This window comes from Mytilus edulis, chromosome 4 (genome assembly GCF_963676685.1).
Source record: "Mytilus edulis chromosome 4, xbMytEdul2.2, whole genome shotgun sequence".
Taxonomy (NCBI): Eukaryota; Metazoa; Mollusca; class Bivalvia; order Mytilida; family Mytilidae; genus Mytilus; species Mytilus edulis.
The window spans coordinates 29079255-29106864 of NC_092347.1; the positions used below are offsets into that span (position 1 = coordinate 29079255).

General features: G+C 30.9%; 1 protein-coding gene across 4 annotated transcripts in view; it reads right to left on the bottom strand.

The window, feature by feature from the left end:
* The window catches only part of LOC139519360 (ceramide glucosyltransferase-B-like), a 36741-nt gene extending 10027 nt beyond the window's left edge, over positions 1-26714 (bottom strand). Inside the window, exons 1-6 of one of the 4 annotated variants that reach the window (XM_071311366.1) lie at positions 26588-26714; positions 7424-7651; positions 3840-4039; positions 2432-2544; positions 683-824; positions 65-167 (exon numbers count right to left, since the gene is read on the bottom strand). In XM_071311366.1, coding sequence (XP_071167467.1) covers positions 65-167; positions 683-824; positions 2432-2544; positions 3840-4039; positions 7424-7487 — 622 coding nt within the window. In that variant the 5' untranslated portion in view covers positions 7488-7651; positions 26588-26714. Of the gene's footprint in view, positions 1-64; positions 168-682; positions 825-2431; positions 2545-3839; positions 4040-7423; positions 7652-9740; positions 9984-10164; positions 10334-12003; positions 12119-26587 lie in introns of those variants that run through there. The other 3 variants (XM_071311368.1, XM_071311369.1, XM_071311367.1) reach the window with 3 other exon arrangements.
* Positions 26715-27610: the final 896 nt, after the last annotated feature.

A 27610-nucleotide genomic window follows, 5' to 3' on the forward strand; every position in this document is an offset into this window, starting at 1 on the left:
TTGCCATAAATACTTTTTCTTGCTACAAAAAGAAACATTTTGATAAAAACTTGTCATAAATTACCTGTGAACAATGTACAATCGACCTGTGGATATTTCTTCCTTAGTTTATTTACAACAGGTATAGCTTCATCATCATCTGTCTGTGTACACAGTAACAACTCAAACTACAACAGAAATTATACATGTTATACTAGTACTTCTGATTTCTGGTATCAATTAAAAAATATCCAAAAATAGTAATAAATAATTGTTACTTTGATCTGACTTTCTAGACCAACTTTAGCTAGAACAATCTACACCTTATAGAACTTATGTCAAAAACAAGTGTGACATGCATGTAAGTTCAACAACAAAGTTGTATTCTCAATCTATGTGTTTGTTACTAATAGGAGCTGCCATTTCAATTCCAAATCAATGTAATTTCTTCCATGATTTTTTGAGGGATACCTCAAGAATCTTCAAAAATAAATTATGAGGTGTACAATTGCATAGTATGGTTAAAATTCTCAAAAGTTTCAATCAAGTATAATATCCACATCTTAGTCAAGTTTATTTATCACCCATTTGAGCTTTGGTATAAAAAAAAAAAAAACATTTTTAAAGTGAAAAAATATGAAAAGAATATTTACACAATTTTAAATAAGGACACAATAAAACTTTGAGCATATTTTGGTTTTACCTTTGGATAATTAAGACTGAAATGACTTTCTAAGTTTTCTACCAGTAAATCATCAACTCCCATTAATGGTTTAACTATTGATACCCCTGGTAAAGAATCATGTGACAATAATGGCTCCTCCTTCTTATGGAAATGGAAATGCCTGCAAATACATGTATATAATAATAAACAAGTCATAATATAAATTTACAATCTTTATCTTTCTTTTTTAATACAAGAAAGCAAGAAAATAGAATGCCATAATTGAATTCAGACCAATGAAGAAATGAGATCATGGAATCACAGTTTGGTTATAAATAAATGGAGAATGTGTCTGAGCTAAGCTTGTAAATATGCAGGAGTTAACTTCCTCATAAAGATGCAGGATTCATAAAGTGTGACTCCACATAATTTCAAACTTGATCTGATTTGATTTTATGTGTTTTTAACATCCTTTTTAAGCACCGCTTTTGGGCTATTTCGTTGCAGCCAGTTTTTGTTGGTGGAGGTAGCCAGAGTGCCAGGAGAAACCCACAGACCTTTGATAGGAAAACTGAAAATCCTAGTCAATTAAGATTGGAGTCAAGTGCACCGGCATGAGTGAGGATCAAAATTACAATCTCAGTGTTGACTTGCTAGTGATTACAGTAGTATCTAATTAGACCACTCGGCCACCAAGGCCCCTTGAACTTGATCTATGTTTTGAGGTAAAAAGCATTGTGTTTATAAGTTTTATTACATTTAGTAGAGACAAACTAAAGTTAGAGAACAAAAACCCATTTTGAGGACCGGATGTACGGGACAGACAAGAGTAACACTTAATTACCCCTATGCTATGACAGGAGCATAAACTTTAATGCACCATTAAAGGAAAAGTTAAATATATAGACAATAACTGTTTAGTGTCTTTAAATAACAGCTGTATTTGTACGAGGCTAAGAAACAGGTGTAATGCGAGCTTTAGTGAGCTATTACTCCTGTTTAGAGCAGAGTGCAAATATAGCTGATATTTGAAGACACTAAACAGTTATTGTCTTTATCCTGCAATTAATTCTGTATATTGTTTGTGTTTTGAAAGACACAAAAACTCACATTTTTTGCATATATTTTTGATATGAAATTCTTTGACACCCACGTAGTAATATCAAAATCACACATTTAGCTGAAGACGGGTTCGCAAAAAAAGAAACTTGAATGGTCAATAATAATACATCGCTCAAGGTGAATAATTATCTATTTGAACATAACAACTAATGTCAACAGTAAAAACAAGTAGCAAAACATTGTCCAATTTGAAACAGAAGTGTACGAGTTGTCCTACGCTTCAGACTTGACATTCACTAAACATGCATGCTGAAATTGACATGGTTGATTTTATTACACAATCATACACATTCAAGTTTTGAAATCAGCAATGGTCATCATAGAAAAGATTGCTGTTCATTTGTGTATGTTATTTATTGGTGTAATTCTTATTGCTCTAAAGAAATGTTTGAAAACAAACCGAACGTATAATAGTAATCGTTAATTCGCATAAGGTCAAACAATACGTCATTGGAATGAGACTGCAATACACATTCTGAGGTCATGCAGGTTCATACAATACTCAGTCCGGCAGTAGGCAGAGCTTTAAATCGATATCTGTATAGTACACATATACAGCATACATGTATGTATAGTATACAGATACAGTATAGCGATATCTGTAGGGCTGTATCTGTATAGTAGGACACCCAATTGCAGGATAAACAGTAATACTAAGAGTCTTACCCTCCTATATGACATATTGATATAACTACAATGGCAACTGCATACACTATCAATGGCAAGATGGCCAAAATAAAGGTTATATAGGACCATGTCTGTTCGTCAAACCAATACATCTGGAAACATAAAGGTCAAAGGTTAAAATGATTACACAAAACTTGTCCACTTTGTATTCTTTAATTGAAAAATAAATAAGACATCATTAATATGTATGATTAGCTAAAACTTGACCATGCCTGTAGGTTAAACTGATCATATGACTAAGTATGTCAGCAAAAAACAAATTACCCTTGGTCAGAGGTCAAGGTAACATACAAAGTGAATGAAGTCATCTCCTGTACATACCTTAATGATGAGATTTTTAATCAATATATATAATGAAACAACTATGATCCTTGGAACAGAATATAATGTCAGACTTAAGATGTGACCTATCTTTTCAGACAAGGGTAAAAAATAAGTGAGTTCTTCAATATGGAATCTGATACAATCTCAAGTTTCTACATTTACTAACAGTAATTTCATATGGAAATAATGTGATAAAGTGTTAATTTTTATTAACTACCAATTTCAAAGGCTTTTTTCTCATTAGATAACTATTTTTTTCAAAAGTTTTTCTTCATGGAGCTTATCCTCTATTAGAACCCATTCTACGAAATACATTGTATTCATTATACATCCAACCATACACTATAATACAATATTATCACTGGTAGCAGTTACTGTAGGTTTATAAACCAATCTTGACTAGTTCAGTTGTTTTTTTTATGAATGAGTTACACTAAATGACCTCAGGTCAATCAGTGTAAATGACGTCTTTTTACTGCAATAGTCATTTAAAAGTTGTAAAATGAGGATTTAATTTCATAACACCATTGAAAATTATATGGTGGTTTTCCTTAACACAAGATTATTTTAAAGGGTCAGCAGGCAGAATAAAAAAAAATCTTTTATTTTTTGGTGAAAATTCAAACAAGGCACAAGTGGAACCCTATGCGAGAATTTTTCTGATAGGAAATACTTTAAAAAAAACTGTTTCCCATTACATTTTGATCTATATTGACGTGATGTTAGCTTATTTAAACTAAAAGAATGACAAGTAAAGCCTTTTTAGGAAAATTAATATCAGACCATTTTAAAAAAACCTCGATTAATAATTGATAATTATGTCAATGCTTCAGTGATTCCCTAATTTGGCATTAAAATTAGAAAGATCATATCATAGGGAACATGTGTATGAAGTGTCAAGTTGATTGGACTTCAACTTCATGAAAAACTACCTTGACAAAAAGCTTTAACCTGGAGTGGGACAGATGGATGGACAGACGCACAGACCAAAAAACATAATACCCATAAATGGGGCATAAAAAGTATCCATGAAAATAAATTGGTTTATGGTAAATACACTTACAGCAGAGATACGAGAAACATTAGCTATACTCCAGAACTGTGACTGTATACCAATGTTGCTGTCTATATCATACAATTTCTTTGTAGCTACCTCAGGGAAGTAACTATAGGTATCAGAAAGTCCAAAGTACATACACAACCAGGCAAATATCAGAGTAACAGCAGGTACTCCTATACACTGGAATAACAAAACGGACATCACTGAAAATAAAAATCAACAATTATAGACTCTACTTAATAAATGCTTAGACAAAACAGAGCTAAATCTCTTTTCAGACTTATTCTTCTGCCATTTTTTAAAATACATACAATATGGTTTACACATGTAGAACCTGCTTAGAATGAATTAGGTAATTTTAGGAAAATGAGCATGCATGTTTAAAAGTTGTAGCATGCAAGCAATCTAAAGATCTGCAGGTAATTCTGATTTGAAATTTTAATCAAAAACATACTAAACCCCTAACGGGAGGGATTGTGCCTGATATTTATATGATGAAGACATAATCTTTCAATCAGTTTAATTGAGGTCTGGAGCTGGCATGTCAGTTAACTGCTAGTAGTCTGTTGTTATAATATTTATGTATTATTGTCATTTTATTTATTTTCTTTGGTTACATCTTCTGACATCAGAATCGGACTTCTCTTGAACTGAATTTTAATGTGCGTATTGTTATGCGTTTACTTTTCTACATTGACTAGAGGTATAGGGGGAGGGTTGAGATCTCATAAACATGTTTAACCCTGCCGCAATTTTTGGCCTGTCCCAAGTCAGGAGCCTCTGGCCTTTGTTAGTCTTGTATGATTTTTAATTCTAGTTTCTTGTGTATAATTCGGAGTTTAGTATGACGTCCATTATCACTGTACTAGTATACATATTTTTTGGGGCCAGCTGAAGGACACCTACGGGTGCGGGAATTCTCGCTACATTGAAGACCCATTGGTGGCCTTCGACTGTTGTCTGCTCTATGGTCGGGTTGCTGTCGCTTTGACACATTCCCCATTTCCTTTCTCAATTTCATTAAACATTTGTTAACAGAGCTGCATCTCTTTTCAGACTTATTCTTCTGTCATTTTTTTTACATGCATGTAAACCAATTAAAAAGTTAACCATTAATAGGTGTAATAGGATAAATGAGCATGCATGTAAAGTTGTAGCATGTAAGCTGAGCAATTTGCAGTTATTCTTTTTTCCCTAATATGAAATCTCCATCAATTACATGTAAAAGCAGGACAAACAGACTAACTGACAAACAGACTAACAGACACACAGACTAAAAAACATAATACCCCTAAGTGGGGTATAAAAAATCAAAAGTTGTAGCTTTCTGTGGTCAATTCTAATGTTGTGTTAAAGTAAAATGACATATGGTAAAAGAAAATTTTAGTTAGTATGTACTGACAGACAGACGGACAGACAGACTGACATTGATATACCATCATATATTCCCTATTCTGCAGGATATAAAAAAGCATCAATTTAGTAGAATATAAAAAAACCTATGGAATGGATACAGATTTGTCGACGCAATCCAGAAGATTTCATATAACTTAAAGCGATTAAAAGATTATTAACACATTGAAATTAATCTATATATATTTGATCCTCTCTCATAGTTTCATTGCATTATATGCTACATACATGATTTCCATGGATATTTATGTCATATAACAAAGACATAAAATTCCAAAATCAATAAACAGGTACAGGCATTCCTTAATGATCTGATATACATATTTTAAATTTATAAACTTGTGTAAATACCACCATTACAGCATAAGCATGTTTGAGTCTTACTCAGTATTATAAGCGCAAACACATATATATTTATATAAGGGAAAGTTTACTTTATTGTTTGAAATTCTGCTAATTTATACCACAACATATCATGCAGTATACATATGAAATATTGATTCAAACGTAATTGATTTATTTCTAAATGTTTGCTTAAAGAATGATTTTAGAAACATTAAAAACAAATTTTATGAAAATCTGAAAAATAAATTTCAAAATAAAACATTCACAACTTTTGAAAAATTGTATATATATACAGTATGTTTTATCTATTTGTAAAGGAACTGCTGGAAAAAGGATAAATATTAACCAAATTTACATGATGTAAATCAATGAAATATTTATGCTGACATTTTTCAATATTTGCACTAAAACTAATTCATCCCTTGTCGCTTATGAGTTTAGGTGTACTATAAACATGATTAAATTGATCATTTAAAATAAAAATTTCACAACTTCAACTGTTAAATTGTATTGCACAGTATGGTATATTTATTTGTATAGAAATTGCTACTGAAAAGATGAATATTAAACAAATTGCATGACTAAAATCAATGAAATATCTACTGCTGACGTTTTCAATTTTAACATTCAAATTACAACCCTTGATACTGACAAGTTTAAGTGTACATTTTTCCAACCTTTTTTTAGTACAGTTCATAAATTTTCAATTTATTTCTTTTATATTAGCTACTAAAAGTAATTGCATAAATAATAAATTTTATTTAGATATTTATGTGCTGTATCTAAATTCCTATCAAATTCACTATGCATGATGGAAAGCCATATTAGTTAGAATCTTTTTGTATTTTAACTACATGACGTCCCCACTTTGAAGTGCATGATGGTATCACTAGGATATAATTTTCACATTTCACTCCCTTATAGTCGCGAACAATAGATTTATTTACTGTATCAGTTAAAACGCCAGTTTAGAAGGTACACATGGTTGGTATATACAGACTTATATGTGGGATGCTTGATATCAGATATGTATGATTTAATGACGGATTTAATGACGGATTTAATGATGGATTTAATGAAGTGAACAAAGGAAACACTGGTTATACTTGTACTCTATTTCCACATTTATATTTAGGTCAGATTGTCTGCACGTAAATATCTGGTCAGGATAATTTTGGGATGTTCATATTTCATAGAAAGAAAAGAAAATTCTTTCATTTATCAATTTGTCATTTCTACTATCCTCTTAACAAAGTGAGTGGGGTCATGCTTATCATATTGCACAGGAATATTTCAATCTTTTTTTGTAGATTATGAGAAAAGAATGTCAAATATAAAAAAAGAAGATGTGGTATGATTGCCAATGAGACAACTCTCCACAAGACTTGAAGAGACTAACAGCAAAGTTTGCCTACATATTGTTAAACATTCATCAGAGAGTCAGATTCTACCACTTTATCTAGTACTGATGATAAATGTCTGCAGAAGCAAAAGCTATACTTAATTGTGCTAGCTATATGATTGTGACAAAAAGGGTTTCAATAAAACCATTTGGCAACTGCTTGATTGTTGTTCATAATTAGTAGCAAACATTCAATGTCAAAAGAATATGAAAGAAGAAATGGGAAGTAAAAAGTCCTCCATATTCAATGGGTGAGCTAAAGAATGAATAGATTATGATAACTAGCATTTTTAAGCAAGGCCATGTTTAGTTTGATTAGGAAAAGCTTCTGGGATTTTAATCATTGCAAAATCTTAAAACATTGTATATGGAATATTTTAAGTGGTTGTGTCATCCAGGTTATACAGTAAATAAGGTTATACTTTACCTTTACTACTAAACGACTTGGCACCTCCTGAAACCTTTTCACTGTTGTCCTTATAAGCAATCATTCCATGACACACTTTGTAATGACTTCAGGGTAGCTAATACAATGAGAAATAATTTGAATTTGATTGTAGTTCTACTGTGTTCTAGTCCTAGGTGAAGTATCACATAATATATCACCTTGTACTATGGTTGTGATCTCAACACTCTCTTTATAGTTCAGTTATATCTGAAATATAAAAAGTACATCGAATTAGCTCATAAAAGGATGAACATATGCAAAGTAATCCTATTCTTCTTATAAGTGTTGGGTTCTGCCAGTTAAGGCCTGGCTTTGAAGTCTCTAGTATATCATACAGAGATTTAAGTTTTGTTATACTACCTTCTGTATAATAAAACTTCTTATCAATAAGGGGAGAAGTACATTCACAGTCCACCGAAAATGTAATAAGTCTAAAATAACCATTTTTGTAAATCAAAAGAAATATTCTTTGCAGTCATTATTGTTGTAAATACAGTGTGAATACAACAGCAGACAATACTCATTTCTTATATTCTAATGTAAAGACTTTGTGACATGTGACGATGTCACTTGTATACTTAGGCTTTCTATAGTTTGATTATAAATTATAACATGCAACGTTTTCTTCCTTAATTCATGTATTCTCAACTATTATCTTTGCCATTCTCACTTTGAAAATATATCTAAGACCTTTAATTCAAGAATACCAAATGTGTAAAAGTATTTCCTTATTTTTTTTTCACTTGCTACAGTCTAGTTTGACATCCTTGTACAGAAATTAGTCAGTATCAACTTCTTTTCATTTTTTATGATAATTTTGAATACCTAGATTAACATATCAATTAACCAGTTATAATCATTATCACAAGTATATTCATTGCTGAAACATCTGTTATTTATATTGACTAATTGTAATATTATACCAGCATGGTAGTCTTCTATAGCCAGAAGGACAAAAATGAAAGATGCATATTGGTTTATTAATGACGAAAAGCTGTCTCATCTGCTTTAAGCAAAACAAAAACCAGCCAATACATAGAATATGTAATAGACTGACGAGAATACATGTCTACATTGTAGGCTGCTAGTTTTCTCGTTTGATTTGTTTTCCATTTGTCATTTTGGGTCCTTATAGAGCATACTATGCAGAATAGGCTTTGCTCATAGTTGAAGGCCTTATGGTGACCTAAATAGTTAATTTCTGTGTCATTAGGTCTCTTATGAAGAGTTGTATCATTCATACCACATTTTCTTTTGTATATATATTTACAGTGCAAGCAATTATTCCATGAGTCTGGATTATTTATGAGTGAGATATTTGTGTTCATTTGACTCTTTTGGCAAATGCAAACTACAAAATATTCTAGCAAATGTGCATTTCTTTATAGATTTAACATAAAGGTATATTCTTATAAAGCTATCAAATAAAATACAACTGTTTATATGAATGAAGCACCACTGAAAACATGAAACAAAGAGAAGCTAGCTTGGTATCAGTAATATGCCTAAGATTAATTATATATTTATATAATGACACAGCTAATATTCATTGTCAAAGGTATTATGGAGAAGCAAACATTTTATGAATGGATGCTTTAAATGGAATCTTTTTTTTTAATAAAAATGTATATAATCTCAAGGCGGTTTATCTTTAAAGAATCTAATATTGGCTGAATACAGAATGCCTAAACCTGGTTTTTTATAAATATGAATAAATGGTGTAAGGTACATGTATATGTCAATAAGTCACAGCAACCAATATTACAAATAAAAAAACACATCTCAAGGTCAACATTGAAGGATTACCTTTACTAAATACAAGTAAGACTAGATAAATTATATACCGGTATATAAGTATTAAAGGATATTATGGTATTATTCTCAAAAGTTTAACACACATGGTTACATCACCCACCAGTTGGGAAAACTATTTTATAATTACAGATATATCAATTTAGGTTTCAAATTGGTTGTCTGTTTAAGGCCAGAAATGTGCCCCTAATACTCCTGTCAAAACACATATGTGACCATGACAGGACAGTAAGTCAAGCGAGACATAAAATTCCTATTGTCAAATTCTTCATTTAAGTCAATTTGGTTGCCAAAGCAAATTTGGCGATGTATATTAAATGGAACATATTTTGTAATGTATATTAGATGAAACAAATTTTTACTTCCTTCTAATTCTTTTTAAAATTCATACCTGCTTTTCATTTTACATATCAAGTCTGCATATACATAAGATTACAAACAGAACTATGGCACTGTTATCGACAGAGATATTTGTCACACTTACCTGAACGGGAATTGACTAATATCCGCATGAAATTTCAAAACAATTCTTAACTTAGTGCTGACTCAAAGTCAACTTCCAATCTATCAGACTAAATCAATCAATATTGTGTATATACACAATATGTTTCTGATCAACATATTTGATATTTAAATTGTATTCCAATGCTTATTGATACCTGTATTATTGGTAAACAATTGATGTGTGACATTCCCAGGTAGATTGAACTTATCTCGTTATCTCATTGAGCCAATTAAATCTCACCAGTAAACAAACTTACTTACTAGCTAACAGCTTTCTGCTAACATTTTAATTAAATTAAGGTAATTTCTGTGTTTTCTTTTAAATTATGTAATTACAAGCAAGAACATGTCTGTCACATAATTAACACTTTTGTTTTCTAACATACTTCAATTTGTGTACTTACTGTGATCTTAGTGTAGAAAAATGAGAAAATTCTTAACCTTCAAATCGGACAAACTCCTTTTTTTAAAACACTCTTCTATATATGATTTAAAATCCAAGAGAGAGTATACATTTGTTTATACAATTCTTTAATCAGTATTATACAAATATGAATCATACCCTGTGGTTAAATAAGATTGGGTGATCCTATTAGTAAGGTGACCAGAATTTAAAATAAATATAAAAGGAAGATGTGGTATGATTGCCAATGAGACAACTCTCCACAAGACCAAAAACATACTTTCTGTTCAAATACAGAAAACAGCCGAAGGCCACAATTGGGTCTAATCAACGCAGCGAGGAAATTCCAGCACCCAGAGTTCTATTTTATCATAACTTCTAGGTATTTCAAATCTTTGAGAGTTGTCTAAAAATAAATGATATTGTTTATTCCCACAATATGGCTTATCCTAGGTAACAAACTAATTTCATCAATTTTCTACCAACCTTGGAATGACAAGATTAAGGTGTCAAAGAGGTTAAACAAAAATAACAACTCAATCCAAATTATCCAGAGCTTGAGATATTCTAGGCTGATCAGAACATGACATTTCAAAATTTTTGATATAATAATGTTTCAATTGATTTTCCAAACAAAAGAATTTATGAGTAAATGTTCTTATGACTATAATTGCTCCGTTTATCTATAGCCAATCATTTATAATGTGGCCAATGAATATAAACAATAGAGATTGTAAAATATACATAAAGGTTAATTACCACAGGTAAACAGTCAGCTACTACTGTAAATATTATCGTTATTATGTATAGTTAAATGTGTCATATAAAACTGAAAGTATGTGACGCATTAATTCATTTACTATTTTAAAAAATCACAGGTACATGAAGGTGACATTTAAAATTGATTTTTGATTATCCTATAAATATAATAGTTATCAATAAATAAATAAACAGAAAGTATGTGACGTAGGGCATGAATTCAATTACGATGTAAAATAACACACCTGTAAGGTGAAATTAAAAATTGATTTTGATTAATAACTTTCTATAAATATAGTAGATATAAAAAAATAAATAGTTTATTTTTAGTTATTTATTATCAGACACTAAAAATAGCACTAACAAAGATGGGAATGATATCCAACGTGAGTATAAAAAAGAAGATGTGGTATGATTGCCAATGAGACAACTGTCCACAAGAGACCAAAATAACACAGAAATTAACAACTATAGGTTTTCACACACAATCCTTGTTTTAGGACTTTAAGGCAAAAAGTATTTCCATTTATAAAAACAAAAATAAATTTTTTTTGTGGCTGTTTAAACAAAAGTATTCTTTCTCTTGATAAATATAAAAAAAAAAAGATGTCACAATTTAGATTTAAAAAATAGCACCAAATTTTCAATTGCTGCTTCAAATTTCAGTTGTACATTTATGTTTACATGGTATGTTAATTGTCACCAAACCAAGCTTTTGAACACAATTGCTTAGGTGTCCAAATTTTATAAGTATTTTAAAAACAGTACACGTTTTAAAAAAAATGTTGAAAAGAGGATTTCTAAGACCCAGCTACATACTCAACAGGTTGTGAAACAAATTTATCTTTCATTATAATTCATTTTCCACCATTCCAACTGTCCTTTTCATCAATCTGAACTATTATTTAGAATTATACTGATGAAGTTACTATATTCAAATTTGTTCAAGAATCAACTAATCTAAAAACTAGTTACTTCAAAAGCAACAAATTCCCACCCTGGTCTATTTCAATTATCTACCAATTAACTATAGCATTTAAAATGGTGTTGTAAACATAGCGTACACAAATTAACAACTTACTGTATCACAGTTTATATACATCCACAAAAATAAGGAATTATAATATATATATTTTATAACACTTATGGCTTATCCTTCTTTCTGACCTAGAATTTACCTGAGTATTATTTTGAATGGACATACCTTAGTTGGTATTAGGTTTAATTCTATAGTGAGAATTTCATAGTGTCTTGTGATCACACTATACTACCTTTTCAATGAAATATGATTAATATGTTTAAAATTTACGAGTAATAGTAATTTATATATGAAAGGTTACAACTCACGTTTACACCTGTACAAAAAAATACCATTATATATATATGGTCCGAGACCACCATTGTCGTCCCTTGATTTTCGTTGTTCACAAATATAGTCCCTAGTGTTGACAGTAGGTTACTTGCCATTAATTTTTTTACCTCTTCCAAATTTATTTCTCCATGTTTAATGCCTCAAATTGCAAGTAGGGGGATAAAATTACACTGTAAAAAAATTTGGGTCCAGAATTTTAAAGGAAAGTAGTGATTTGGTCCAGCTGAAAAAGGTTGAAAATGAGCACTTCGGAAGCTGTCAAAAGATTTCAAGACGCCCTAAACATAAAATTGTCCATATTTTGAGTTAGAGGCGATGAAGTTTTCTATAATTTTGATATAATTTGTCCCAAAAGTAGTACAACACACTGTAAAAGTTTCTTTGAGAAAGCGCAGGTGGGATTTTTTTTATTTTCATTTATGTTCTAAAAGAAATGCACTACGAATTAATTGTGTTCTCGGACCTAAGAGGTGAAATCTGTAAATATAGAATTTGTACTCTGGCAACTTCCCTAAATTATTTGATGGTGTCAACTTGTCTAATAGCATGAAACTAAAGGATTTAAACTTTTATTTTATAGAATTTCTGCAAAAATGACCAATTTTGGCATTTTATGGTCAAAATAGGCATTTTATAACTTTTTCAATATTGATGCATAAATGGCATCCTGACTTTCTATCTGGCAGGTTTTCATGTGTCAATATTTGTGTTTCTATGCCTTTATCTACTTCTTTTACTTATTTATGAACTCTGAATCTACAGAAAAGAAGTTTATCTCAGACAAAATGTGCAAAATGTGTTATATAAATGACCCTTGTCTAACGCCTTGTTTGGATGAAGTCAATAGTGGGGAGCTTGGTACATAAAATTTGATGTCCATATTGAAGACCTCACTAAATTTGTATCAAATGCACTTTACAATGTCTATTGTACCTGTTCCATTTCACATGATATCTTTCTTTTCTTCTGTAGGATAGTAAGTGGTTTAAATACAAGCCTGTTGAGAATAAATTGCATGCAAGTTTTTCCCAAAAAAAGCAAAAATCTTTGTATCAGCCCATACTGCTTGTAAGAAAAGTTAATTGCAAGAGTCTTTTTGTGCTCAGATTTGTTGTATCATGTCACATGAGTATAGAAATGATAAAAAAGACACAAATTTTTATTTCTTATAGTCTCAATATGCATTTTTTAATGTAAATATGTGGCACGGCCTAAATTGACCCTAAATTTTTTCCACTGTTAGTTGGCCCATGACCCTTTTAGACTAATATGATATGTTATTTGTAACTTTTCTTTCCATTTAAAGTACTTTCAATACATATGTAAGGATTATTTATAACCAAAAAGCTTCACAAATTTAAAATTGGTGGAAAATATTACATCTTCATGTAAGGTCCCCCTTCATTGAAAAACCTCAATTTTTAGGCGCAGGCTCATATAAATTTGACTTTTGAATAATTATGCCAAGTCTTATAAATCAAATGAGTACTCTATTGCTTTAAGTACATGATAAGTTATATATTAAGTCATTTAAAAAGTATTTTTTTGCAATATTTGAATTTTTAAAGCCCCAAATGTTGATAGTTGAAATTTTTCAATTTTAACGTCAAAATTTTACACGCAAAGAGGAGTATAGAATTTTTCCTAATGTCTATAATATACATCCTATTGTCATGAAACTTTGTAAGCAGTGTTATAATTAATTAAGCTTTGGTCATACCAAGTCTTTTTAAGATTTGTCAACTCTTTATACCCTATTAGGTCCGAGACCACCATTGTCGTCCCTTGATTTTCGTTGTTCACAAATATAGTCCCTAGTGTTGACAGTAGGTTACTTGCCATTAATTTTTTTACCTCTTCCAAATTTATTTCTCCATGTTTAATGCCTCAAATTGCAAGTAGGGGGATAAAATTACACTGTAAAAAAATTTGGGTCCAGAATTTTAAAGGAAAGTAGTGATTTGGTCCAGCTGAAAAAGGTTGAAAATGAGCACTTCGGAAGCTGTCAAAAGATTTCAAGACGCCCTAAACATAAAATTGTCCATATTTTGAGTTAGAGGCGATGAAGTTTTCTATAATTTTGATATAATTTGTCCCAAAAGTAGTACAACACACTGTAAAAGTTTCTTTGAGAAAGCGCAGGTGGGATTTTTTTTATTTTCATTTATGTTCTAAAAGAAATGCACTACAAATTAATTGTGTTCTCGGACCATATTATCAATGCTAATGATAACTTCATGTACATATATTAAGCTAAAATCATCTTTAAGTTCTGTGATCTTTGTTGAAAATTAATGAACAGCCATGAATATTTAAAAGAAAATTAAGGGATTAGGGAAGGGATAAAAAAATCTTAAGAAAATATCTGGGTATAGATATATATACAGTATTGTAAACTATCACTTCTGACAGGAATATATTTTTTCTTATTGATTAGCATGTTTACAGGTGTTTTTATGTGAATCTTGAATCATTAATTAGAGAAGAATTAATTTGCAGTCTAAAAGTCAATATTCAGCTTATACATATCCTGAGACTACTTATAACAACAAGTTTCAGTACATATCAGATGTTATCTGTGGAAATTCACCTGAAATAAATTCTGTTTATCATTCAATACAGAGAGGTAGACTAATGAATTTCACTCCAACTTAACGTTGAAGATCAGATACAATAATTGCATTGAAATAGAATATTCAAAACAAGTAAAAAAAAAAAAGCATTTAATCTCAAAATATTTAAGTTTTAAAATAAGAAAAATATCATTTCATTTCAGCTAACAATATATTGAAACATTCCAATTTCAAACTTTATAGTTGAATACCCATCCTATTTCCAAAGAAAACAAAATCTTTACAATAGCTATATATCTGATCATTTCTGATAAAATAAATTTATACTTAATTCAAACATGTAGAATGATCCAGGGAATTAATGTTAATTCTGACTCATAGCCTGTGGCATTTTTCTGAATAATAAAAAAAACAGTAACATGTTTTGGAAAGGGATGATATCATTGCTCTTGTCAACATTTAAATTAATACTTAAAATACCTTATGACCCCATTGAATTTTGCAGATGATTTGGAGGCAAACCTTAAATTTGATTACAGTAAACTCTAATATGGTGACCTTAACGCAAAAGATACAGCTAGTATAATTTTTTTATTTCATGAGGTATATGTTTACTCTAATACGGTGACTTTGACCTTACCATTTCAACCCTAATTTCAACCCTAAGAATTTCATATGGTATCTGAGATCTCTAATAGGGTGGCCTTACTGTTTCAACTCTTACATGGTAACCTTACCTGTTCAACTCTAACATGGTGACTTCACAACTTTTGTTGGTATCTGTTAACTCTAATATAGTAACCTAATCATTTTAGCTCTAACATGGTGACCTGACCTATTCAACGGCAATACCAGCAAAACAAGGGGAGACAATGGGTTCCATGGAACCCTTACAAATTTGTTCATGCAGGGGTCTTTTATAGCATTAATATGATATAGTATAAAGTTTGAGTTCTGCTCTTTGTTCAATGCTGCACGGAGATTTCTATTCATTTAAATTTTGTTCATTTGCAATTGGTCTCGGTGGATGGTTGTCTCAGTCTGTGATGGATTCTTGTCTTGTTGGCAATCATACCACAACTCCTTACTTTCATATCATTCTAGCTCTGCTCTACTGTATATATGATACACCTGTGATCTTTATAACATACATACTATAAACAGATTTTTCTTTGTCAACTAAGTAAACAATTTTTGGCCCATTTTACATAGTAGCTTAGTTTCAATGGATATAAAATACATTTAATCAATTGAACTTCAAAGACAATCTTTTTAGACTTGTGAAATCAATTTAAAAAATGCAGAATTATGTAACTGTTACCTGAAAGACAGACTAAGACAACACACAGCAGTGTAGCTTGTTTCAGTTTAGCCCTATTCAAAGCATTCACATTTGAACTTCAACATGTTTAATAGATCTAAAGTGAACCAATGATATCTAGTCAAAATTGATCTAATTGTCTAAGTGTGAACAAGGTCTTTTGTGTTGAAAATGTTTGGATCAGTTTTACTTTGTGAAAAATCTTAATATCTGAGTTTTGGAGACAGAACAATCATGTAACAATTAGATTTTTCAACAAGAATGTGTCCAAAGTACACGGATGCCCCACTCGCACTATGTTTTACCATGTTCCATGGACCGTGAAATTGGGTAATAATCTAATTTGGCACTAAAATTAGAAAGATTTTACTATAGGGAGCATATGTACTAACTAAGTTTCAAGTTGATTGGACTTCAATTTAATCAAAAACTACCTTGACCAAAAACTTTAACCTGAAACTCCCACTTTCATTTTCTATGTTTAGTGGACCGTGAAATTCGGGTCAAAAGTCTAATTTGGCTTTAAAATTAAAAAGATCATATCATAAGCAACAAGTTTACTAAGTTTCAAGTTGATTGGACTTCAGCTTCATCCAAAACTACCTTGACCAAAAACTTTAACCTGAAACTCCCACTTTCATTTTCTATGTTCAGTGGACCGTGAAATTGGGGTCAAAGGTCTAATTTGGCTTTAAAATTAGAAAGATCATATCATAAGCAACAAGTGTACTAAGTTTCAAGTTAATTGGACTTCAGCTTCATCCAAAACTACCTTGACCAAAAACTTTAACCTGAAACTCCCACTTTCATTTTCTATGTTCAGTGGACCGTGAAATTGGGGTCAAAAGTCTAATTTGGCTTTTAAATTAAAAAGATCATATCATAAGCAACAAGTGTACTAAGTTTCAAGTTGATTGGACTTCAGCTTCATTGAAAACTACCTTGACCAAAAACTTTAACCTGGACGGACGGACGGACGAACGGAGCCACAGACCAGAAAACATAATGCCCCTCTACTATCGTAGATGGGGCATAAAAATAGCAGCATAAATGGAATAGCATCGGGAGGGTTGGGGGTTGAAACACCACTCCTTTTTTTTTTACAAACAATGGGGACATATGGTTGGAACACACACACCCTTTCTCCTGGGTTGGGAACCCCCCTTTTAAAAATTGCTGGGTATGTCACCTTTAATGATTTGAATGTGAGAACATCTCTTTCCATAAAGATTTAAAAAAAAAAATGATGAGATCAAAACCAAATTTTAATATACATGTACAATTTCACTATTTCTGGGTATGGATATCCTTTCAACCCCTAACTTTCTAAATTGCACCTTCATCTGGTTTTTCCTTATCCCAAATATCTTTTGAGTTAAACCTACAGTGCTAGTCATTTTTTCAGTACATTGTTAAAATCACATACTAAAAATAAAGTATTTGTGACTATTAACAAGATAAAAATCTATATTGAGCCTGGTCAATGGAGATACCAAATTGACAACACTTAAACTGATAGGTTGTATCACCAAAGGTTCTTCAGGACACTTAACTGCAGGAAATTATTACTGATAAAATATTTATTGATATCAATTGGATTGATCATGATGTATCATGTTTGTTGTTTATATTGTGTACTGTAAATTAAGAAATTATTGCAAGGTTTTTATTATTGAAAAAAATGCGACAGGGTTATAATTGTAATAATTTAAACTCGCATTTTGAAATTTTTTATATGAATCAAACAGGATTTATCGCAAAAAATCAAATCGCATTATAGTCTAAAATTACAAAATCGCAATAAATAATGCACACAATAATTTCTGAATTTACAGTTAACAGGCTATTATTTGAACTTGGAATTATTTTCAATTATGGAATTTGCATAATTTCTTGTTTAAATTTTTTTTTTAATTCCATGTTTATTTGGTATTATAATCTTTTGAGCGGTTAATAACACTTTCCATACAATGTATTTTGGTTAGATAGTGTTGTGCGCGGCACTTTACATTCTATTGAAAAATCAAAATATTCTATTTTCTTTGTAATAGAAAGTGTTGTGCGCAGCACAGAACATTTCAGTACAGAATAAACATGGAATTTATTAAAAATTTCAATGACAGGAAATCGAGCAAATTCCACAATTAAAAATAAGTCCAAGTTCAAATAATAGCCTGTTAGTATGTATTTCATCATAATTGTTGATTGTAAATGGCCCCTGTGGGACTTTTAGTTAAATAATAAATATTTTAATTTGAATTTGTTTATATAAATTTTAGACTTAAACCAAAGTCATGGAAGTAGAAAATAATATAAATATAATAGATTATAGATATAAGAAGATGTGGTATGAGTGCCAATGAGACAACTCTCCATCCAAGTCATAATTTGTAAAAGTAAACCATTATAGGTTAAAGTAGTCTCTAATAAATAACATTAAGAGTTGTCATTCATATGTCATCTCATTTCTACAACTGTTTCTCAAACCTGGCTATATAACCATTGACATGCCCAAATAAATTAAAGAGACCAGTGTCTGTATAAATCTGTAAATTCTCATTCAACATGTTAAATATTTGGTATTGATACATGAATATATATATATACATGTATGCTGATGGAGACCTGTGGCTTGGACGGAGAGTTGTCTCATTGGCATTCATACCACATCTTTCTATGATGTTACACCAATGCTCTGCTGTTTTCCATAATATCATCCTACTACTTAACACTTTATAAAGTTGCTGTATAAGTATACATATGGACCCCTTGAAGAGGTTTTTGATAATGTGGGAAGCTTATTTTAACAAACACGTTATTTGATAACAATTTTCCAGGAAGTCTTTTAAACAAAGTAAATTTTATATATACATGTACTTCTCTCAAAAATAAATTAAGACAAGTCATGCAAATATACTGAGTGCCAATGAAAACGCAACACTTGGTTTTTCAAAAATAAAATTTATATTAGAAATGATAATCTTTCAAAATAAATTGTTCTTGAAAATTAACAATTTTAACAATAGATCGATATCAAACAAAAATGTTTCATTGTCATCTTTCGGGCGCAATATAGGTAAACGAAACATCAAATGTCGAATCATCAACTCACAGTCATAACAAAAAATGTTACAACCCTGTGGTGCAGCGCAGTCTCGACAGCGCTGTGGAATTGATCATCCCGGACGTTTAATGTGATCCCGAGGAATGTTATGACACTTGTCACGCAAAGCAAACTCAAACCGACTTTATGATATTGGTGGCGGTTTTCATCGTCTAAACCATGTCAAATCTGATGCAAAATTTGCTCGATCGGACCAAAATCCGGCGAAAAGCATGACTTTTGGCCAAGACGAAGCAAGTGTCTATGTAACCACCACTGACGGTTTTTGGTACATAATGAATGATTTTTGGTAAACAGAATTCAATGCTTACGCCAGACATCCGTTTAGATGTCACTAAGGAAAGACTGTGGTGCTCTTTAACAATTTCTGCGCAAATGTTGCTTTCATGAAATTGCTCATAAGGTTCTACCGTGACCACCATTAAACTTTCGTGACCTTTGGACAGCCATCAGAGTCGATATCGGATATGTTAAAGACCAAATGTATCGGTCTTGCTGAGCGTTTCTTGCTTCTTGTACCCCGGGATGTGGCTTATCATTAAACGATCCATTTTGGTAGAATTTGTGGATGATTTGGGTTATTGTAGAGGCTACAACTTCAGTCTTCTCGTAATTGTATGCTGTGAAAGGCTTCATTGGATCATGTGCAAAACTGCATGTCGCTGGTTGTCAGAAAGTGCTGGCATTTACTCAGATGTTTATTGCAGTTTCTTAAAAATAAGGGCGGGAAAATTCATGACATTAGCCAAGCTTTAAATGACAAAATCGTGAAACTGGTGAGTATGTTGAAAAGCGGTGAACTCGGTTTATGTCCGTTCAAAATAACCCTTACTTCGCATTTGTTCCAAAAATCACTCAACCTTAAAGTTGTCGACAATTGTCTTAAAAATCATTTTCAACAAACTATACAAAGTTCTAATATAAATAAAATAAAAATTATAAGATATTTTTGAAAAACAAAAGTGTTGCGTTTTCATTGGCACTCAGTATATAAGTCTAAATAAACACCATGACCTTTTGGAAGTAAAATTTGAATTTTGATTTTGAAAATAAATACATAACAATAATTACTCTGAGAGGCAAAACAAATATATATGTCTGTTTAAAGGTTACATCATCAAAATAAATAGGGCAGATAGGTCGGTATTTCCATTTTATTATTTTTATCCATTTTATTTTTGCGCCATGATTTTGAGTTGTGTGGTCTGTCTTGCCGTGGTCCGGGTTGTCCATGGGCAGAGTTTACCCGTATTTTTAATGATTGGATTATTTCCCTTGGTTATTGGTTGGAAAAAAATGGTGGCTAAGTTTATATTTCATTACACCAGCTGACATATTGACGATTGTGAACATTAGGATGTATCAGGCAATTGATTTAATTTATTGGCAACCCTTACTTCACTTTTGACACAACGACGGAAATAAAATGGCTTAGGGTCGGCGCTCAAATTAGGGTCGGTCAGGTAATCATAAACAGATTCATTTTTTTTTTGGCCAGAGTGGTATTTATGATTTACCGTTTACTTAGAAATTTCCAAACCACAGTGTAAATTGTTTATTGTGACTGCCTATCAGGTGTTTCAAATAAAGACTCCATAGAGCCTGAATCCCTCATCTGGTAAATATGCCATATTGATAACTTTCAACAAATCAGGATTACAAAAAAAATTCAAAAAATTTTCCAGCCTCTCTACAATAAAATGGTTTTCAGACCTAATTTTGCTTCTTTATCAACTTTCTGTTGACAATTATCTTAAGCTATCCATCACTGCTTTTTAGAGAATGCCAAAAACAAGGTTAATAAAGTGCTTCACCAAGCACATCTGGATACGACAGCAGAGGTGCACCCCTGAACTGTTGGGGCAAAAATGGACACAATTTTCAAGCTTGATACAGGTTTGAATTTGGATTGTAATTAAATATTTGACACATAATAGGTTTCAGACACAGAACAACTGTAGTCAAAGAACATAGAATTGGTAATATGCTCAATTTTTTACTTTTGTCTAATACAATATGCTTTTGAGAATTGCCCCTCTCCCAAAAATGAAAAAAATGTACCCCCTTTTTTAATTTTATGCAAAACACTATGCTGTTGCATATTTACCTCAACCCTGATAAAAAATTGTATCCCTCCCCAAGTTCTTTTTTCCACCCTCCACCCTCCAAATTTTGTTTCACCTCCCCTACTTTTTTTCCAAAAAAAATATTTCTTTCCTTGAAGTTATGGTCATAATTTCAATTCAAACTTCCATTGGAGATGCAACCATAATTACCCATTCAAATACATGTTTTAATTTAAAAGTCTCATAATAGAAAATTAATACATCAGCATAACTTTAATAGTAACTACTTAAAGTAAATTGACAGCTAACCACCTCCAGAAAATACAATATTTCTTTATACATAATTTTAAAGTAGTGTAAGGGAGTTAATCTAACATATTATGTTTGGATTACTTTTGGATTACCTCCCTTACACTGCATTTAAATTGTCTTAATTGCCCGTTAACCAAGAAACCCTTGTTTCCCCCCTTTTTGCCACTAATACCTAAACAGTTTGAGCCATAAGCCCTCAACGACATTCCTAACAATCCCTCTGTGGTATGGAAACTTGTGGAGATCCATACATTTAAACAAAAGTTATTGTCTGAAAACTAAAAAATGCCTTTTTGGGCCCCTTTTTGGCCCATAATTCCTTAACTGTTGGGACCATAACCCTCAAAATCAATCCCAAAATTCCTTTATTGGTTATTGGTAAACCTTGTATTAAAATGTTATTGATTTCTATTGACTTATACTAAAGTTATTATCCAGAAACCATCTGTCTTTGGACAAAGCTGATGATGACATGAAACCATTTTACATGTAGCTTTGTATTGCAGTGTTCAGTTTTATTTTATTTAACACAAAATTGATATTCAATCCAACTTTTTTGCACATTGCTTATCTTTAAAAAAAAAAAAAGCTCCATAGCCATGATAGCCTTATATCTTTTATCATGTTTATATGATATATCTCTTTGAAAATAGTAAAAATCATAATTTGGATTTCTGCAAATTAGCTATATTAACTAAAAATTAAAATTCCAAAAAAAATGTTGTTCCTTGAAAAAACAGGAAGTGCAACCTTATTGCTAAAGAAATATAACACCAAATTTGATTGGTTTGTTGGATGAAGGCTAAAAATATCTTATTTAAATCAATGTACATAGCCAGAAAAAATTTCAAAGAAGGATAACTCATATTTTTTAATTGGAAAATAAATAAAGGGCAGATAATAATAAAATGTTCTCACTGTTATCTCCCTTGTTAAAGTCTTTTTCTTAATTATAGCTTGGTTCAATCTGAAATGTAAACAAAAATCATTAATTACGACACTTGCAAAACTCAAACTTAAAAGATTATATAAGTTTAATGAAATCTAGTAATATATGGCAAAAACTAAGTCAATCATTAAGTCATTGTCAATATAATGAATGATAACTTTATAACCATTACTTAAGCCATAATCATGTATGCCTAAGAGTATGTAAGAGATGTTTTACATCTTCTCATATACCTTCTTTTTCATGTATTTGATTGAGTTTATTCTACAATACAATTCAAATAATAGCCAATACCTTTAAATTTTAAAAGCTTTCCTTGATAATCTTCTTTCAATTCTGTAAGACTCAAATTATACAAATCTCCATCCTCTAATTCTTCATTCTCTTTCCAATACTTGACCTACAATTAGAATAATAAAGTACAAATCTGTGTACTTAAATCCTCAAGACATAGGATTAAAAAGTATGTTTTTATTACACACTAATATGAAAATGATTTCTTTTATTATATATTGTCCTAGTGAAATAAAGTGCATAAAACATTTCAACTTAGAAATATTGATGTCTTTTTATTGTATCTATGTTTACTGAAACAAACAACAAATCCAGTTTTAGTGTTAAATTGCTTCTAAGTTCTAATTCTATATGGATTACTATAATTTGAGTTAATGATACTTTATACATTTTAAACAGTTTGTTCTCTTGTAGATATATCTATCTTATATTGTTCAAAGTATTACAACAAAATTTACACCACAACCTCAACCAATAATCAAACAGTTAGATAGTTATTCATGCAAGTAAACTGTAGTTTTCAGGGATATATCTATTATCACTACTGGTGCATTTTTGGGAAACAACCTAGTATAATATTTTGATACTTTTAAAAATGTTAAATATGTAACAAGATTAAATATATTCCAAATTTCAATGTATGCACAGTAATAACACATATATGTAGACATATCCCTGTTCCTATTGAATTGGAAATTATGGACATATATACATATTAAATGGTTTGATTGTTTGTAGATACAGGGTTTATGAGTTGTAGGCTAACAGATATACCTGATTCTGAGTATTAGAATGTGATAAAGACTTACAATAAAGAAAAGAGATTGGACAGTGAAAAAATGATTATCAAATACATAGGCTTTTTTCATCACTATTAGTATTAAGGAATATGTCATGGTGTGTTATTTGGCTTAAATTTGTGTTAGTGTTATTTTGGATAAAAATTATGTTTTATTTTAAGAAAGAAAATTTTATGTTTGTATTTTGTAAAAATTGTTATTAATTTGTTTAATTGATTTTACCTATGCTGTGGCATTAATACTCGAAATGTCACAGTTTGCTCAAAGCACTTTATTTTGGAATATTAATTGTAATTAGCATATGTCACTAGGATTAGGCTTTGTTAATTAAAGTCTATTTTTACTAATGAGAGTAATATTAACATCTCATGTCATGTTGAGTAATTTTGTGTTTTAGTATAAATATCGAAATTTAGGAAAATCAGTCACCTTTCGGAAACCTAACCTTTCACTACTAAAGTCTATTATACTGGATCTGTAAGACTGTCGATCAGTCTACTAGTTGACTTTGTAGTGTTTAGACAAAAATGTATTTTTGACTCACTTTTTATTTTTGAGAATTTTTAAGATAGGAGTCAGTGTTTCGGAAGCGTAACCTCACACTACTCATGTCATTATACTGGACCTATAAGACTGTCTACCAGTCTACCAGTTGACTGTGTAGTGTGAGACAAAATTTATCTCTGACTCATAATTTAACTTTAGAAAATTATACTTTTGAGAAACTTTTATTTTGAGACTTTTACATTTTGAATTGAGATTAAGTACATTTTATGTTTTAGTAGTTTTGGCATTTATTTTATATTTTACATTTTAAGGAGAAATAGTTTTACTTTGGATTTGATATTTAGATTTGATACTTTGTACTTTAATTAGATTATTATTATTTGGCATTGTTTATTGATTGATTTTTTATCATTCATTTAAATCGTTATCGTTAATTAAATTATGAAAACCTTCCTTGCGTTTTAGCTATGCCTATCAGAACATTAAGTCTAGCGATAGACTGACCCCCTGTCCCTTGGTTCCAGCACAAACGAGTTAGCTCCCCCTTATCTAACAGTGCTCTCGAGTGGACCTTGGTGACAGATAGAAGCCCTCCGTAGAATTTCATATTGTGTGAGCTTGTATGTTTTACAAGGCACAATATTCCACAATACCCATGTTATAACCTATTTATTGTATAGCAGATGATAAAAAACTTGCTTCAATGATTGGCTCTTGATGAAAACAAAAAATATTAAGGTTTATTGCACTGGTGCAACATTAAAGAATTATTGAAAACTAAATATTGGTTACTATATTTTGAAGATATGATGTTGCTATACAATAAAAATAAGAACCAATATAAGTCAAAGAGTATAGCGCTAGAAGTCAACAGAACAATATGTACAAATTTAAATGTGAATAAGAGTACTGGGAAGGAGTTTAATGTGTGAAAATTAGCTTTAAAATATCGTCTTGGTACCTGTTTTGACGCGGACCACAAATGACGCACCGATTTATTTTTCGGTTTTATATTTCTAAACAAAAGCCGTGACGTCATCAACATTTACCGTACATAACATGTTGGTGAAGGTCATCTGACTACAACAAAGATGCCTTAAACTCTGCCCAGAAATGTTATTATTACTTAAAATATTAAAGATGATGCAAATTCCGCCATTTTATTAAGGCCAAAAACATTCTACCCTTCCCTGGATGATTATCAGTCCTACATCCACTTTGGCCAATAAAAATATGTAACCACATGCTTCCCCATTTTGTGTTTTTGAAATCACATGACTGTCATGTGACATGGTTTTACATTTAAGCGGGAATCACAGTAGAACAAATGGTTGTCGCTTATATAATTTTATATGGTTTATCATTTTTTTTTTCATTCAATGTATGAGGTAAACATCGATATATGTATTATTGTCATTGTTGTTTTATGAATGCAATTACTTTTTATTTTCAAATATATGGAATATATATATCAATTTCATAAATTTTATACAATTTTATGATAAAATTGAAAGAAAAAAAATAATTATAAAATTTTGTTCTATTTGCCCCATGATCATTAAAGTGTATGAAAATTTAAAAAGTTGTAAATAAAATAGAATTTGTTGAACAGTGTTAACTTTAAAGAATCCAGATTGAAGCAATTTTTCGATTATCAGGCACGAACAAGTGTTTTTTACTGGTTTGTTTACAGTGCGTCATTACTGGTACCCAACATTTTTTGACAGTCCGTTTGTAATCTTAGCAAACATGATTTGTATTGCTTTTAATATTTCAAATATCTACTGTTTAATGATTGAAATATATTAACAAGTAATCAATCTATTATTCCATTCCGTTTTTCTACTTCTTTTAAATGGTTGATTAAATGCAGAGACAAACACAACCTTAGGTGCGTCATTACTGGTTCCTCTGGGATATGAACTTTCAATAGTATTAACTTCAAATTCTTGATTTTGGTAGGATTGCAGAAGACCATTCCAACAACTTTGTTCTGATGTGTCATCATCCTCCCAAGTATGAATAATTTCTTTATTAACTAGTGATTCTGGATCGTTGAAAGGATTACGATGGCACATCAACTTTCTTAAATTGGCTGCAAATATCTGTGTCCTGGTTTTTAATGACCCAGGATGTTCATTTTCAGAAAAAAAAACGCTTTGAAGTTGTCACAAATTACTTTTAATTGTCCCTCAAATGTCATAAACAAATTTCATGTTTTGTCCGTTTCATTTATATATTCTAAACTTTGGTAAAAATGGGCAATATGTATTTGAATGTTTGCTTTCCTTTTTAAAAAATATTGCATTGACATGTTTATGCATGATTGTATGAGTAATTTATATACCTTTAAAATTCCTCAATTTCTCCCTACATCATTGCATAATGTGTTTAAAATGCTGAAACGTGTCATTATGTGTCAAAATTTCCCACACTTTCACTCCGGACTTTATCTAGACCTTTCTAGACTATTTAAAAAAGGTATAGGAGTACCGATCTAGTTCCCTAAAATGATCCTTAAAATAAACTTATGCTTTAAGACCTTTAAGGTTACCAGTTATACACAACCATTGAATTTTAATCTTTTTTCGAATATTAAGAGCTGGCATGTCAGTTAACTGCTAGTAGTCTGTTGATATTCATGTATTATTGTCATTTTGTTTATTTTCTTTGGTTACATCTTCTGACATCAGACTCGGACTTCTCTTGAACTGAATTTTAATGTATGTATTGTTATGCGTTTACTTTTCTACATTGGTTAGAGGTATAGGGGGAGGGTTGAGATCTCACAAACATGTTTAACCCCGCCGCATTTTTGCGCCTGTCCCAAGTCAGGAGCCTCTGGCCTTTGTTAGTCTTGTATTATTTTAATTTTAGTTTCTTGTGTACAATTTGGAAATCAGTATGGCGTTCATTATCACTGGACTAGTATATATTTGTTTAGGGGCCAGCTGAAGGACGCCTCCGGGTGCGGGAATTTCTCGCTACATTGAAGACCTGTTGGTGACCCTCTGCTGTTGTTTTTTTATTTGGTCGGGTTGTTGTCTCTTTGACACATTCCCCATTTCCATTCTCAATTTTATTAATATTGGTTTTGTTATCAGTAAATTAAAAGCAAACTAAATATTAGTGTTATATACATATATGCACTTTCATGGATCTAACATCTGTCGACTCCTGTCGAGGGCGGGTCCAGGTAAGGGCGTAATGCCCCCCCCCCCCCCCCCTTCTTTAAAAAAAACACCCGTATCGTTATTTGCTAATACTGTATTGAATATGGCAATTTATCATATTCATTAATTAAACACATACACTGATTTATTTTTATACTGATTCCCCCGTCCACTGGGTGATTTGGACACCTTTTGTA